This window comes from Stegostoma tigrinum, chromosome 5, assembly GCF_030684315.1.
Source record: "Stegostoma tigrinum isolate sSteTig4 chromosome 5, sSteTig4.hap1, whole genome shotgun sequence".
Classification (NCBI taxonomy): Eukaryota; Metazoa; Chordata; class Chondrichthyes; order Orectolobiformes; family Stegostomatidae; genus Stegostoma; species Stegostoma tigrinum.
Window position 1 is genome coordinate 99687476 of NC_081358.1, and position 14457 is coordinate 99701932.

General features: G+C 43.4%; 1 protein-coding gene across 2 annotated transcripts in view; it reads right to left on the reverse strand.

Annotated features, from left to right (window-relative positions):
- Positions 1–14457, reverse strand: part of LOC125452094 (corticotropin-releasing factor receptor 2) — a 228547-nt gene that overhangs the window by 76086 nt on the left and 138004 nt on the right. For both annotated transcript variants that reach the window (XM_048530088.2, XM_048530089.2), the window contains one exon: positions 9401–9486. In XM_048530088.2, coding sequence (XP_048386045.1) covers positions 9401–9486 — 86 coding nt within the window. The remainder of the gene's footprint in view (positions 1–9400; positions 9487–14457) is intronic.

The window sequence follows — 14457 nt, forward strand, 5'->3', positions numbered from 1 at the left end:
TCCACAAGAAACAACAGATTAATTTATCAATTGATGCTGTAATAAGGACAATGAATATAATTTTTCAGAGTTTGAATTGTCAAAGTGAAAAGTGAAGTTAGTGATTGTCTCATCACCTACTGAATTGTTACAAAAACCCCCTTACGGGATGAAAAGAAAGAAAACAACTTCAGTAAACAGGATAATAAAGTGTGAAGCTGGATGAACACAGCAGGCCTAGCAGCATCTCAGGAGCACAAAAGCTGAAGTTTCGGGCCTACACCCTTCATCAGAGAGGGGGATGGGGAGAGGGTTCTGGAATAAATAGGGAGAGAGGGGGAGGCAGACCGAAGATGGAGAGAAAAGAAGATAGGTGGAGAGGAGAGTATAGGTGGGGAGGTAGGGAGGGGATAGGTCAGTCCAGGGAAGACGGACAGGTCAAGGAGGTGGGATGAGGTTAGTAGGTAGGAGATGGAGGTGCGGTTGGGGTGAGAGGAAGGGATGGGTGAGAGGAAGAACAGGTTAGGGAGGCAGAGACAGGCTGGATAATAAAATGTGAGGCTGGATGAACACAGCAGGCCAAGCAGCATCTCAGGAGCACAAAAGCTGACGTTTCGGGCCTTGACCCTTCATCAGAGAGGGGGATGGGGAGAGGGAACTGGAATAAATAGGGAGAGAGGGGGAGGCGGACCGAAGATGGAGAGAAAAGAAGATAGGTGGAGAGAGTGTAGGTGGGGAGGTAGGGAGGGGATAGGTCGGTCCAGGGAAGACGGACAGGTCAAGGAGGTGGGATGAGGTTAGTAGGTAGTACCTGGCCTGCTGTGTTCATCCAGCTTCACACTTTATTATCCATTTACTGACACTTCACTTGATGACAGTACACTCACTAAGGAGAGCTTCCTAGAGGTCAACAATTAAAACCTGTCTCTGCTTCCCTAACCTGTTCTTCCTCTTACCCACCCCTTCCTCCCACCCCACACCGCACCTCCATCTCCTACCTACTAACCTCATCCCACCTCCTTGACCTGTCCGTCTTCCCTGGACCGACCTATCCCCTCCCTACCTCCCCACCTACACTCTCTCCACCTATCTTCTTTTCTCTCCATCTTTGGTCCGCCTCCCCCTCTCTCCCTATTTATTCCAGTTCCCTCTCCCCATCCCCCTCTCTGATGAAGGGTCTAGGCCCGAAACGTCAGCTTTTGTGCTCCTGAGATGCTGCTTGGCCTGCTGTGTTCATCCAGCCTCACATTTTATTATCTTGGAATTCTCCAGCATCTGCAGTTCCCATTATCTCTGAGACAGGCTGGGCTGGTTTTGGGATGCAGTGGGGGGAGAGGATGAGCTGGGCTGGTTGGGTAATGCAGTGGGGGGAGGGGATGAACTGGGCTGGTTTTGGGATGCGGTGGGGGAAGGGGAGATTTTGAAGCTGGTGAAGTCCACATTGATACCATTGGGCTGCAGGGCTCCCAAGAGGAATATGAGTTGCTGTTCCTGCAACCTTCGGGTGGCATCATTGTGGCACTGCAGGAGGCCCATGGTGGACATGTCATCTGAAGAATGGGAGGGGGAGTTGAAATGGTTTGCGACTGGGAGGTGCAGTTGTTTATTGCGAACCGAGCGGAGGTGTTCTGCAAAGCGGTCCCCAAGCCTCCGCTTGGTTTCCCCAATGTAGAGGAAGCCACACCGGGTACAATGGTTACAGTATACCACATTGGCAGATGTGCAGGTGAACCTCTGCTTAATATGGAAAGTCATCTTGGGGCCTCAGATGGGGCTGACGGAGGAGGTGTGGGGTCAAGTGTAGCACTTCCTGCAGTTGCAGGGGAAGGTGCCAGGTGTGGTGGGGTTGGAGGGCAGTGTGGAGCGAACAAGGGAGTCACAGAGAGCAGGCAAGGGTGGAGATGGAAAAATGTCTTGGGTGGTGGGGTCGGATTGTAGATGGCGGAAGTGTCGGAGGATGATACGTTGTATCCGGAGGTTGGTGGGGTGGTGTGTGAGAACGAGGGGGATCCTCTTTGGGCGGTTGTGGCGGGGGCCGGGTGTGAGGGATGTGTTGCAGGAAATGCGGGAGACGCACTCAAGGGCGTTCTCGACCACTTTGGGGGGAAAGTTGCGGTCCTTGAAGAACTTGGACATCTGGGATGTGCGGGAGTGGAATGCCTCATCCTGGGAGCAGATGCGGTGGAGGCGGAGGAATTGGGAATAGGGGATGGAATTTTTGCAGGAGGGTGGGAGGGAGGAAGCGTATTCTAGGTAGCTATGGGAGTCGGTGGGCTTGAAATGGACATCAGTTACAAGCTGGTTGCCTAAGATGGAGAATGAGAGGTCCAGGAAGGTGAGGGATGTATTGGAGATGGCCCAGGTGAACTTGAAGTTGGAGTGAAAGGTGTTGGTGAAGTGGATGAACTGTTTGAGCTTCTCCGGGGAGCAAGAGGTGGCGCCGATACAGTCATCAATGTAACGGAGGAAGAAGTGGGGTTTGGGGCCTGCAGCCCAATGGTATCAATGTGGACTTCACCAGCTTCAAAATCTCCCCTTCCCCCACCGCATCCCAAAACCAGCCCAGTTCGTCCCCTCCCCCCAACTGCATCACACAACCAGCCCAGCTCATTCCCTCCCCCCACTGCATCCCAAAACCAGTCCAGCCTGTCTGTGCCTCCCTAACCTGTTCTTCCTCTCACCCATCCCTTCCTCCCACCCCAAGCCGCACCTCCATTTCCTCCCTACTAACCTCATCCCACCGCCTTGACCTGTCCGTCTTCCTTGGACTGACCTATCCCCTCCCTACCTCCCCACCTATACTCTCCTCTCCACCTATCTTCTTTTCTCTCCATCTTTGGTCCACCTCCCCCTCTCTCCCTATTTATTCCAGAACGCTCACCCCATCCCCCTCTCTGATGAAGGGTGTAGGCCTGAAACATCAGCTTTTGTGCTCCTGAGATGCTGTTTGGCCTGCTGTGTTCATCCAACTTCACACTTTTTTATCTTGGATTCTCCAGCATCTGTAGTTCCCATTATCTCTGATACAACTTTAGTAAACAGGGTGTTGAGTTGCATGAACACAGCAGGCCAAGCCCATCAGAGCAGCAGGAAAGCTGACATTTTGGGTCTAGACCCTTCTTCAGAAAGACCCTTTTCTGAAGAAGGGTCTTGTCTTTTGGAAGAAGGGTCTAGACCTGAAATGTCAGCTTTCCTGCTCCTCTGATGCTGCTTGGCCTGCTGTGTTCATCCAGCTCTACACCTCGTTATCTCAGATTCTCCAGCATCTACATTTCCTACTATCTCTGAAACAGCTTTGGTTCTCTGTTAGAAAATGTCAGAAAATCTGAAACCATTGTTACTACACATGCAAACATTAGTTGTAGAAAACCATGTAGTCAGGGGACAGAAAGCAATGAAGCTGTGTAGAAAGGATGGTGTAATACATCCAGGAGGAAGCAGTCCTGCACCCCAAGATCTGTGCAAGGTGTAAAGTATAGAAGAACACTGGGCTCACCATTGCAAGAAATCTTCAAAGATGCAGCTACAACAGAGGATAGACAAATAGAAAACAAGATTAATAGCAATGAGCAAGGCAGGCCAGACCCAGCAGCCACAGCAATGTAAAGAACTTTTACACCTACACAAGGTTCCACCAGTAATAGAGCCACTTAGCATGGATACAGGCCCCAATGCAGTGGTCCATGCCGAACATAATCCCACCTGCTTGCTCCTGCCTCATGTACCTCCAAACATTTCCTATTCATGCACTCACCTGAGTTTCTTTTAAAAGTCGTTGATGTGCCCACATCCACCACTTCCTTTTGAAATTCAATCCATGTGCAAACCATCCTCTGTGTGAAACAAATTGCCCCTCATTCTTAAAAATATGCACGCTAGTCTTTAAATCCCCTATCATAGGGAAAAGACACCTACCATTAACCATAATCCTGGTTAACCATAAACCTACCATAATCATCTGTACCCCACATAATTTAATGAACCTAAAGAAGTCCTTTGGTCCAGAGCCACGAGAGATCTATTTTTCATAGTTGGAGACAACTGCATCTTAGTCATGGATTATTTCATTAAATTTGAAATTGTCCGAGAGATAAAGAATACTTTGCGCTCATCCATGACAGTAACACGGAGTACCATTGTTTGGTGTACCTGAAGAAATCATTTCTGACAATGTTACAGGGACATGTGTGCCAAATGGGTTATGAACTAAATCTCCCTGAGCAAATGGCTCATAACTGTTAAATCACTTATCCTAAAGTAGTGGATAACAACACAAGATTTCATGTCATCATGACGCATCCCAGGCTTATCATTTTCAATAGACAGGCAAGTGAGATGACATTGCTAAGCCATCTCCCATTCCAATTCCCTGAGATTCAGGACACGTTCCCCAACAAAGAAGGATAAAGATAGAGAATATTGCTCATCGTATCATTGGGTGGAGCTTAGTGCTGTTTTTAACATTTCACAAGCATGACCTTATACACCACTGTCCAGCCCCATTCCTGACCCCAACACAGAAATTGCCTGAAAAAACTCAACAGATCTGGCAGCATCTGTGGAAAGAGAGCAGAGTTAACATTTTGTGTTTGTTGACCCTTCTTCAGAATTGATGGAAGTGTGGAAACAATGGTGTATATGCTGAAGGTATGATGTTGGGAGGTGGGGGGAGCAAGGAAGAAGCATGTGATAGATGGAGATAAAGCCTGGAGAGAAAGACAGTTGGGGAGACAAAGAAATGGATAACGGTAAGCTGGGAAGACAGAAAAGCTGATAATGGGCACCATTAGTAGGGGGTGGGTAAGGACATGGAGGATAGTGCTCAGGCCATAAAATTATTTAACTCTAAACTGAGACTTGAAGACTGTAGGGCTCCCACGAGGAAAATGAAGTGCTGTACTTCCACCTTGTGCTGAGTCTCACTGTAGCAGGCCTGAGACAGATGTTGGCTAGGCAACATGGTGGTGAAGGGGCAGGCAATCGGAGGCTGAAAATTAAACGCTGTGCTTTTTTCTCTTCTTTCATTACCATCAGTTTACCATCATTTACCATCAGTCCTCAGTCCAAATTGTCAATATGGATTTTTTTTGTGTGTTGCACTTATTGAAATTGTGAAGCAATTATTTTCTGAAGATATTTCCACATTGTTCCAGATGATGTGTCTTCTGGTTTTACTTTGTCTACCCAACTTGCCAGAACCCATTACTGATTAGGTGATAACTTTATGTGTTTCTCTGAAGGAAACAAAGCAAATGGAATCAGTTAGAGGCTAAAATCCAGTTTCTATCTGGAAAGTACTGAGACGCTTCTATAAACAATTTCCTTTAGCACAATTGCTGGGTCAGGCCATTAACAATAGTATAATTTTAGGCACACAACATGGAATTGTGTAAACTAAAGCTATGCATACAAATTCTAATTCATGAAGCCCTTCAATTTTCTAAGTTTCTGATGCTGTTGAAACATTAGTTTTAGAAAAAAAATGCCATCTCGCTTTTTGATAAGATTTGTTTCCACCTTTTCCCACTGAACCTTCAATACATATGAAGGATAATTATATGCTGAACATAAATCTGGTAATGCAGCTGCAATGTAAAACTGTTTGAAGTTCTTTTTCAATGAGCACCAGCCTGACAGTCAGGGGCATATTGAAAATCCACACCTATATTCTTAATATTGTGTAAATAATATGTTCAGTTATACTCTGGTCAGGTCTCATTTGGCTGAAAGTATGTAATCTTCAATCCAGCTGAGGTCCAGAATTTATCAGAGATCATTCCAAACTTCTTTCATTCACAATTTCCCTCAATGCACTAGATGCAACCAATATAGGACAAATAATTCAGAGATTAGTTGGAAAATAGTGAAATGGAATTTGATAGATTTGTCAGTTTATGAGCTGGAAGCATAAACAGTCACTATGAAAGATGTCAGATTGATATTATAGGACCAACGTTGTTCAGAAAACAGGACTTGCAATGTACCCAATTTGCATGTAATTCTGATTACACAATGTCTCTAATGCCTTCTGAAGTGGCCAAGAAATCTGTCCCTTTTTTCAAAGACGGCTTTTCTTATTGCCTTATCTCTCACGAATTAATACAATTGGTAAGAGGACAGATACAGCAGGGTAAACACAGTTTTGATGCAGATGGCATGTTACTTTACTCTTGGCAACTGACAGTGCAAGACAACTGAATCATATGATATTACATCAATTTCTGTGAAGGCATGCATATTAGCACAAACATTTATTTAAATTGAAATACCTGACATACTAAGAAATATGCAATCACACAGCTCTTGTTGAGTAACATGATGAATTACTTTTTGCACACAAAAGAAATCAGGAGATGGAAACAGCAACTGAATGAATAAATAGCCAGTTATTCCGCTTTGGTCTTATTGTTTCAGGGCAGAGTATTAGTCAGAATGATATTACTCTATTTGTTTCACAAGTTCTTTTTCATATCAAGCTCAGCTTGAGTGTAACATCCGTTGCAACTTTAAAAGAGCAAACCTAATAATGTGGTTTTACCTTAGTGATACCGTGAGGTGTTAGACTAGAGTGAAGCTTGAGCCAATGATCCTTGTTGACCCAAAGCTAAGCTTGTCACGAACAAGACAATTTGATACTTAATAGAATTAGTGACAATGACAAGGTCTTGTTGTTAAAATCTGGAATATTCACTGGAAAATATACAGCAAACTTGCACATAATCAGCTTTGTGTAATCTAATTAAAGACGGTCACAAGCCCAAGCGAAAGCTTTCTTTAGCAACTCAATAATCGAAATATCAATTACTCTTAATGGTACCTTGTGGTGAAGTATGCGTGGCATTAATAATACGTTGTAACTCAACAGTGACAAAATTCTACAAATACAAAAGCTTCCCCAGATTTTCTGGGGGGTTATAAAAATAGAATGTGCCCACTTCTCCAAATGCATAACATCCTTTATACATTCCATAGGTACAGCACGTCAAGGCCAAATTATAAGATAAAAATAATGCAGTAGATTTTAGCAGGGTTTCTTATGTAACTTCAGGATAAAATCCACAGAAACAGTGTAAATGATTTACACTGTTGGCCCCAGGTCTGACATTATGCTGCAAATATACTTAGAGATATGGAGAACCACCGAAGAAATTTCAGATCGGCATTCTTAAGAACTAGGGAAAATCAGTTGACTCAACCCTTAGCCTTCTTTAACATGCTTTTGTCCCTCTTTCTCCCTTGAAATGTATTCCTGAAGCCATTGCAAATGTCAACTCAAATCCTGTCTCTGAGAAATGCCCAACTGGGTTTGAATTCATGCAGTGACTTTCATGTCCTGAGAACATGTCAAAGTAAATGCTTATGGATGCCATCTACCTACCGAAACAATTGGGTGTGGTGCCATTGGCACTAAGGGGAAAATATGATAGAGGGGGTGGGGACTGAAGTTGACCTTGTGGAGGAGTCTATCCCGAGAGACAGGACACCAATCCCATTATATCCCAATAATTGACAACCAGAGGTTTGGGTGGTAGAACAGAATTTGGAGGTCCCATGACGGGAGTACTAGTGGCTTTTTGCCAGGGAGGATGGGTGGGATCGAGGGCTTTGAGGTGGGGAGGATCGGGTGCCTCAAGGTGGTGAAGGTTGATGACATTGAGGTGTTAGGGGTCAAGGACATCAGGGTTGGGAGGGTTGGGGACATCAAATTAGGGAGGATTGGGAGTCTCAAGGTGGGTAGTGTCAGGGTCCTTGAGGTGGTGATGATTGGTAGGGGGGGGGAGGGTCAGGGACATCAAGACGGAGAGGGTCTGGAACATCGAGATGGGAGGATGGGGACATTGAGGTGGGATGATCAGGCACATTGTGATGGGGAGGATCAGGGGCATCAAGGCAGGGATGGTTGGGGACATTGAGATGGGGAGCGTTGGGGACCTCAAGTGGGGTCTCGAGGTGAGCAAGTGATCATGGTTAGGTAATGGGGTGAACCCGAAGCTGGTAGTGTACAGGTGAGGAGAGAGTTGGGGAGAAGCAGATAGAGGCTTTGTGGTGATGTTGGGAAGGCGCAATTGGAGACCTGTTGGTGGTGTGAGAGGGATGTCAGAGACCTGGTACTGTGATTAGCTGGGTAGAGGATTGTGATATCAAAACCCAATGGCTTCTTAAGCACCTTTATCGAGAAGGAAGGTGTGAAGGGGCTTAAGTCTTCAATCCGCCACATTCATATCTTGATGAAACTGCTGCAATTCCCAATGCTCATGTCATCAAATTGCAGTAAATAATCTTGATGATATCTGACTAATGCTGTACAGAACAACATCTTTTGACATGTGACTTAGAGAGCCTGAGACTAACTCTGGCTTCCTTCCTCCCACGTGAAGCTGTTGAAATGTGAGGTTGCCTGTCATTCCATCATTTGCCAATATATTCATTTGTATGTTCCTCTAATGAGCTCTGATTTCTTTTTTCAATCTTCACTCGTCTTTTTTTGACAGAATCCTTACAGTTTGGAAACAAGACATTCAGCCCGACTAGTCCACACCACCCCTCTGAAGAGCATCCCACCTAGTCTCATTCCACTACCCCTGCATTTCCCCATGTCTAACCTACCTGGCCTAAACATCCTTGGACACTATGGGCAATTTAGCATGGCCATAGTTCTGCACCTTATGTGGGCAATGAAAAACACACTAACTCCTTAAGACTGAAATGTTGCCTTCCACTCCCCCGAATCTAAAAGCAATATTCCTGAGTAAATAAAATGTTTCCCTTAAACTTACAACCATGATTGAATTGGAAACCTCCACCAGTCAACCAAAGGGGGCCCAGAAACCTGAGAAAAGGTTACACATTTCAAGATACCTTGAGCTCCACGTCACCCAAAAATCATGGTGTGTTTTGAACAACTATTTAATGAATTTATTAGACTAAATGTCTATTTTTGCTTTCCTATTTTTATTATGACACATCATTTTACGTTAAGAACATGAATGAACTTAATATTTTGCTTTATTTGTCTCTGACACGGCCAATTGGTGACCTTAAGATAAAACATTGGTTCAACCTACTTTTGGCATTGGATGCCATTTTACTACATGAGGTGAAAGCTGCTGGGAACGGCCAGCCAGAGGAGTGTTAAGAGGCTGATTGTAATGACAACATAAAGTCTGGGTGGGGCAGATGGTGCAGGACAGCACTGAACTTATGAGTTAGCAGTCAGTTGGAGGGTAGAATAGCTGAAGATTGGGAGCGGGGCATCAAAACTCATTCTCTAAATGTTTGTGCATGGCCTGCAGGTGAAATGGAGACTGATATGATAAGGGATATGAACCCACTCACAATATAAAACAGACACTTATGGACTGAAGGAAAAGGCAGTGGCACAATTAGCAAGTACATTCCATAGCAGGAAGACCAGACTAACCTTCTCCTCTAAGATGGGCTCACAGTGGGAGTAATTGATTCTAGAGGCCCACGTTCCATTTCCAGTGCATTCTCTGTACACACTTCCTGTAAAAGTGAAAGAAAATTATATGATCAGGTCTTGGCAAGAAGGGTCCTGACCTGAAATGTCAACTTTCCTGCTTCTTTGATACTGCCTGGCCTGCTGTGCTTCTCCAGTTCCACACTGTGTTATCTCTGACTCCAGCATCAGCAGTTCTTGCTATCTCTGAAAAGTTATTATGTTTTATTCTTTCAGGGCATGTGGGCATTGCTGGTTGGGCCAGCATTTATTGTTCACCCTAGGTGCCCTGGAGAAAGTAATGGTGAGCTGCCTCCTTGAACCACTGCAGTCCATGTGCATTCATTATTTTGATAAATAAAAAGTGTATTTTTAATCATAAACTTTTTATAGTATAGCAAACTACAGCAAATTTGTACATGGACATTCCCACAAATGGCAAATAAAAAATTTAAAAATGCGAAAACCATCTGTTTTAGATACTATTTGCGGCATAAATGTTTATTAGAACAGCAGGGTGAAAGCCCCCCTGACATCTTTGAAATAGTATCATGTAATAATATAGGTCTATTATAGTGAGTAGAGAGGCTGGTTTAGTAGTTCATCTGAAAGATGACATGTTTCAATCGTACAACTCTCCTTCCGTACCACACCAATGTGCACTTTTTTTCCATAAAACAAATCAGAGAAATGCAGAGAAAGTGAAAGCAGCAGATAACTCTTTGTAATCAATGTATTTCACACTGGCACCCAAAACAAAGTCTAACCTATTTTTCTTCTTCTGTTTGCTATTTTTGACCCTAAATCTTTTCCTTAAATCTCCTCAGAGTGAATCGTTTGTTTTGTAAGCATCAAATATGGGAGGGTGAAAGAAAATCCTATTCCCTAATTTTGCTAAAATGCAATGTAAAAATCATGAGCTATGCTGCGTTTTCATTCCAGCATTTCATTTCTTTGAAAATACATTAATCAGGGTTAAACTGCTTCTGTTTCCTGCAGTAGACTGCCCTGTTAATCATTGCACTTAACAGTAATTGTGAACTTATTTCATGCTTTGAGAATATTTCAAATACTACTGTAACTGAGAAGTGTGCTGGTACTTTGAAGGACTGACTCTATGTAAGAGTTAAAGAGCCATAGCAGCCATGGCAAAGCATGCTACTACTTGGAGAACTTTCACAAGTTTCTTTTTGTAGCAACATGACAAAGAAAAAGAACACAAATGGGATAATTTTCAACTTCACTGGGTGCTAACCTGACAAGGTAATTGCCCGTTCTTTATAGAATCTGCTTAATTTCAGTTCAATTGGGAATGAAAATCAGGGAGGTTCTATAATGGCCCAACTGCCCTTCACTTCAAAGTTCAGCGAGGTTTCTTATCGTTGATTATCGTCCAGCAATTCCCTCTGAAACAAGTGAATCTCAGAACAGAACACCACATTCAACCATGGAGTTGATTGTACCATTGAGGCTCACATAAGGCAAGTTGCCATTTGGATGTCATGCTATTAACCAGGGGCTTTGGAGCTGTCATCCCATTAAGGCAGGGAGAGAAACAGAAAAACACAGCCCCTGCAGAAAGGGAGAAAGTGTTATAGCATTCCTTTAAACGCGATCTCTCAGTAAAAGTACAAAACATGGTAAGAGATCAATGGAGCATTTCATAATGCATCAAACACAATGGCTCTAGGCTCTATCTGTCAATGTGCGCAACCTGTACAGCTCTAGAAGGTTCCACTTCACTGACCCATATGCAATTAAATACAATTCTCTATTGAACAAGCCTTTCAGTCATCCATAATGTCAAATAAGCTTTACTGAATGTATATCAAAGTTAAATCTAAATTTTATTTTGTCCTCGCCTGGTGACAGGCAGCCAGTCTCTGTTTCATTGGAGGTAGAACATGTGCCCACTGGAGGATAAGGTAATTTAGAGTGAGTGATTGCATATAAAGAGGTTGTACTGTTGCAGCCTCACTTGACAGAGCTGGGGTCATTATCTTCAGACATTAAAAACTGTGAATATGCTGTGGTACTGTGGCACCTGTACCTGGCAGACCTGCTATATAAAACTCCAACAACACAGGCTGATAGCTGGGGCTACTGATAACTGGTATACAAAAGTGTCCAAGGCCAGGTACTTATTGTTTAGGCTCACAATACTTGAAACAGTCACTTTCAATGCAGCATCAGGATACATCATGGGTAGAGCTTAGGAATAGGAAAAGTGAAATCACAATGCTGGGGGTATACAACAGGCCTCCCTGGATCCCCTAGATAGACTGGGGCCAACTATGTGCTAGTGGCTTGGATGGGGTAGAATTTATAAGGACCATTCGGGGGGGATTCTTGGCATACATAAACGGTCCAACCAGGGAAGGGGTTATACTGGGGTTACAAGGTGTAGAGTTGTTTGAACACAGCAGGTCAAGCAGCGTCAGAGGAACAGGAAAGCTGACATTTTGGGTCAGGGCCCTTCTTCAGAAATGGGGAAGGGGAAGGGGATTCTGAAATAAATAGAGAGAGAGGAGGAGGCGGATGGAAGATGGATAAAGGAGCAGATAGGTGGAGAGGAGACAGATGGGTGAAAGAGGTAGGGATGGAGCCAGTAAAGATGAGTGTAGGTGGGGAGTTAGGGTGGTTAGGGAGTTAGGGGTTATACTGGACCTGGTTTTGGGAAATGAGCCCCATCAAGTAAGTAAAGGTTCAGTGGGGAAACATTTTGGGAATAGTGACCATAATACCATGAGTTTTAGGATACCCATGGATAGGGAAAACAGTAGTCTTGGGGTGATGGTGTTAAATTGGGGGAAGGCAAACTACAAAAATATGAGGCAGGAACTGAAGAATTTTGAGTGGAGGTGGCCATTTGAGGGGAAATATACATTGGACATGTGGGTGTATTTCATACGACAGTTGATAAGAGTTCAGGAGAGGCACATTCCTGTGGGAATGAAGGATAGGTATGCCACGTTATGTGAAACTTGAATGACTGGGGATGTTATGACTTTGGTCAGAAAGGAAAACAAAGTATTGGTGAGGTCTAAAAGGAAGGGAACTGACAAAGCCCTTGAAGTTTACAAGGAAAGTAGGTAAAAACCTAAGAAGGAATTAGAAGGGCTAAAAGGGGTCAGAAAAGTCTACAGTAAACAGGATTAAAGAGAATCCCAAGGCTTTTTATACATATATAAAGAGGAAGAGAATAGCGAAAGAAAGGGTTGGCCCACTCAAGGACAAAGGAGGGAATCTTTGTGTGGAGCCAGAAGGCACAAGGGGTGGAGTTTAAAAGAGATGTGTGAAGCAAATTTTTCACACAAAGGTTGGTGAGTGCCTAGAACGGCTGCCAGAAGAGGTGGTGGAAGCTTTATAATAGCAGCATTCAAGAAACACCTGGACGAATACATGAATAGCACGGGGATAGAGGGATACAGATCCTGTAAGTGAAGAGAGTTTTACTACGGAAGGGCAAAATGCGGCAGCGTAGGCTTAGAGGACCAAAGGGCCTGTTCCTATGCTGTCTTGTTCTTGTTCTTTTTTCAATAGCTACCTACTGTCCTGAGAATTGTTCCTATGCATGGCCAGTTCTTCAGAGGGGATGGGGAAGGGGATAAATCTACCAAGAAATGGTTGTTTTTATTTATGTTTTAATCTAATGCATCTCACAGGAAGTGATGGGATTACACTTGTTGGCCATTTTACATGCAACTCACTTTACGTTTTATCAAAGTACTATGTTAATGCACAACAATGCAAACGAAAAGAGGGAAGGAAGAGAAGGAGTGGAAGGAATTTAGCGAGTCATTTATATAGTGCTTCCCATGATCTCAAAGTGCTACATGGAATTAAGTAATCTTGAAGTGTAGTCACTGTTGTCATGTTAGAACAGCGGTCAACTTGTGAATGGCAAACTCACACAAACAGCAATGCAATAGGAATCAAAAAAAGTGTTTTCAGCGACATTGAAATAGTAATAAACACCTGGACAGAGGTAATTTGAATAACTCCCTTGTTCATCTGCAAAGAAATACCCGTGGATTCTTTTATATCCACTCAGGGCCTTGGATGTCTTTTCATTTGGGAGATGGTATTTCCAGTGGGCATCACAAACTCAATTCTTGATAGCCATCAGTTTCCTCATTTCACTGGTGCGCTTGAGCCCTGGAGTGGGGTTTGACTTCAGAACATTGGGCCTCAGAGGCCAACATGCAACCCCAGTGAGGATTCCAGCAGGTAGAAAAATGTGTAGTGCCTTATCGTTATCTCGTACTTGGATGTATACTGAGTGTTGTTATTGGGGAATATTATACAGACTTTCTCCACACAACAAGAACCCAAAAATTCCAAGAAAAGTAATGTCATGGGGCATAGTAGGTAATTATCGAGTCGGGTTTGGCAAGATACAATGAAAAAATATGCTAGACCTCACGGCAACAAATTCTCCAAAAGCTCAACGCAACTTGGTTTTAGCAAAGAAATGCAAGCTTAAACTTTAAGTCTTTTTAATAGTGTTAATTAGGGGATGAGTGTTGCCAAGGAAAATGGGAAAATTCTATACTCTCCTTCTAATGTTATCCTGGTTTGTTGTGTATCCAACTCAGGGATAGATAAGACCTAGGTATAATGTCTCATCTAAATGTTAGCAGTGTTTTACAATGTTGCACTTTCTCAGCATTAGAGTTGGAGTATTAATCTAAATTGTATACTTAAGTCCTAAACCAAAACATGCAGATACAAAGAGGAGTAGACTATAGGCCTAATAGCATTCCAGCTGCAGTTAGTAAGTGTAACCTTTTGCTCTATTCACCCTCCATCATTAATAATGTTAAATTCTTCCAGAGAAGACCGGGATCAATTTCAAGAGCAACATGAGCAAATTTATTCTTGGCTACTTAAGGCAATAATTTTTAATGCTTCCAGAGATTTTGCTTCCACTGTCTAACCTATGTCTTAACTCTTCGTATGACAAAAATAACTCTCAATATTAATCTTGATGTGGAAGTGCCAGCATTGGACTGGGA